The sequence below is a fragment of the Acanthisitta chloris genome, unplaced genomic scaffold (genome assembly GCF_000695815.1).
Source record: "Acanthisitta chloris isolate BGI_N310 unplaced genomic scaffold, ASM69581v1 scaffold2324, whole genome shotgun sequence".
Taxonomy (NCBI): domain Eukaryota; kingdom Metazoa; phylum Chordata; class Aves; order Passeriformes; family Acanthisittidae; genus Acanthisitta; species Acanthisitta chloris.
The window spans coordinates 2,172-2,593 of NW_008668525.1; the positions used below are offsets into that span (position 1 = coordinate 2,172).

The 422-nt window shown below is 58.5% G+C and overlaps 1 protein-coding gene across 1 annotated transcript; it reads left to right on the forward strand.

Moving 5' to 3' along the window:
- Nucleotides 1-2: 2 nt before the first annotated feature.
- Nucleotides 3-218, forward strand: MCL1 (myeloid cell leukemia 1; the record flags this gene model as incomplete). The annotated part of the gene is made up of 1 exon (XM_009072907.1): nucleotides 3-218. A coding segment is annotated over one exon (216 nt), but the record flags the coding sequence as incomplete, so codon positions are not given.
- Nucleotides 219-422: the final 204 nt, after the last annotated feature.

Genomic DNA, 422 nt, shown 5'->3' on the forward strand with positions numbered 1-422 from the left:
AGGAGGACCTGCAGTCGGTGGTGGAAGTGGCTGCCCACGTGTTCAGCGATGGGATCACAAACTGGGGACGTGTGGTGACTCTCATCTCCTTCGGTGCCTTCGTTGCCAAACACCTGAAGACCATGAAGCAGGAGCAGTGCATCAGCTCCTTGGCAGAAATCATCACAGACGCTCTGGTCTCCTCCAAGCGCGAGTGGCTGCTGAGCCAGGGGGGCTGGGTGAGTCACTGCCTGCCCTGGACACCACCACCACCATTCCCAACAGCCCAGACCTTTCCTATCCCTGTGACCACCACATGTGTCAGGCAGTGAGCTGACTCACTGCCCTTAGAACTGCAGTGGGAAGCACTCTGCTGGGGTTGTGCTGTTCCAGGGGCTCTTCAGGAGCTGCCCGAAGCACTTTAACCTCCAAATGTGCCCCAG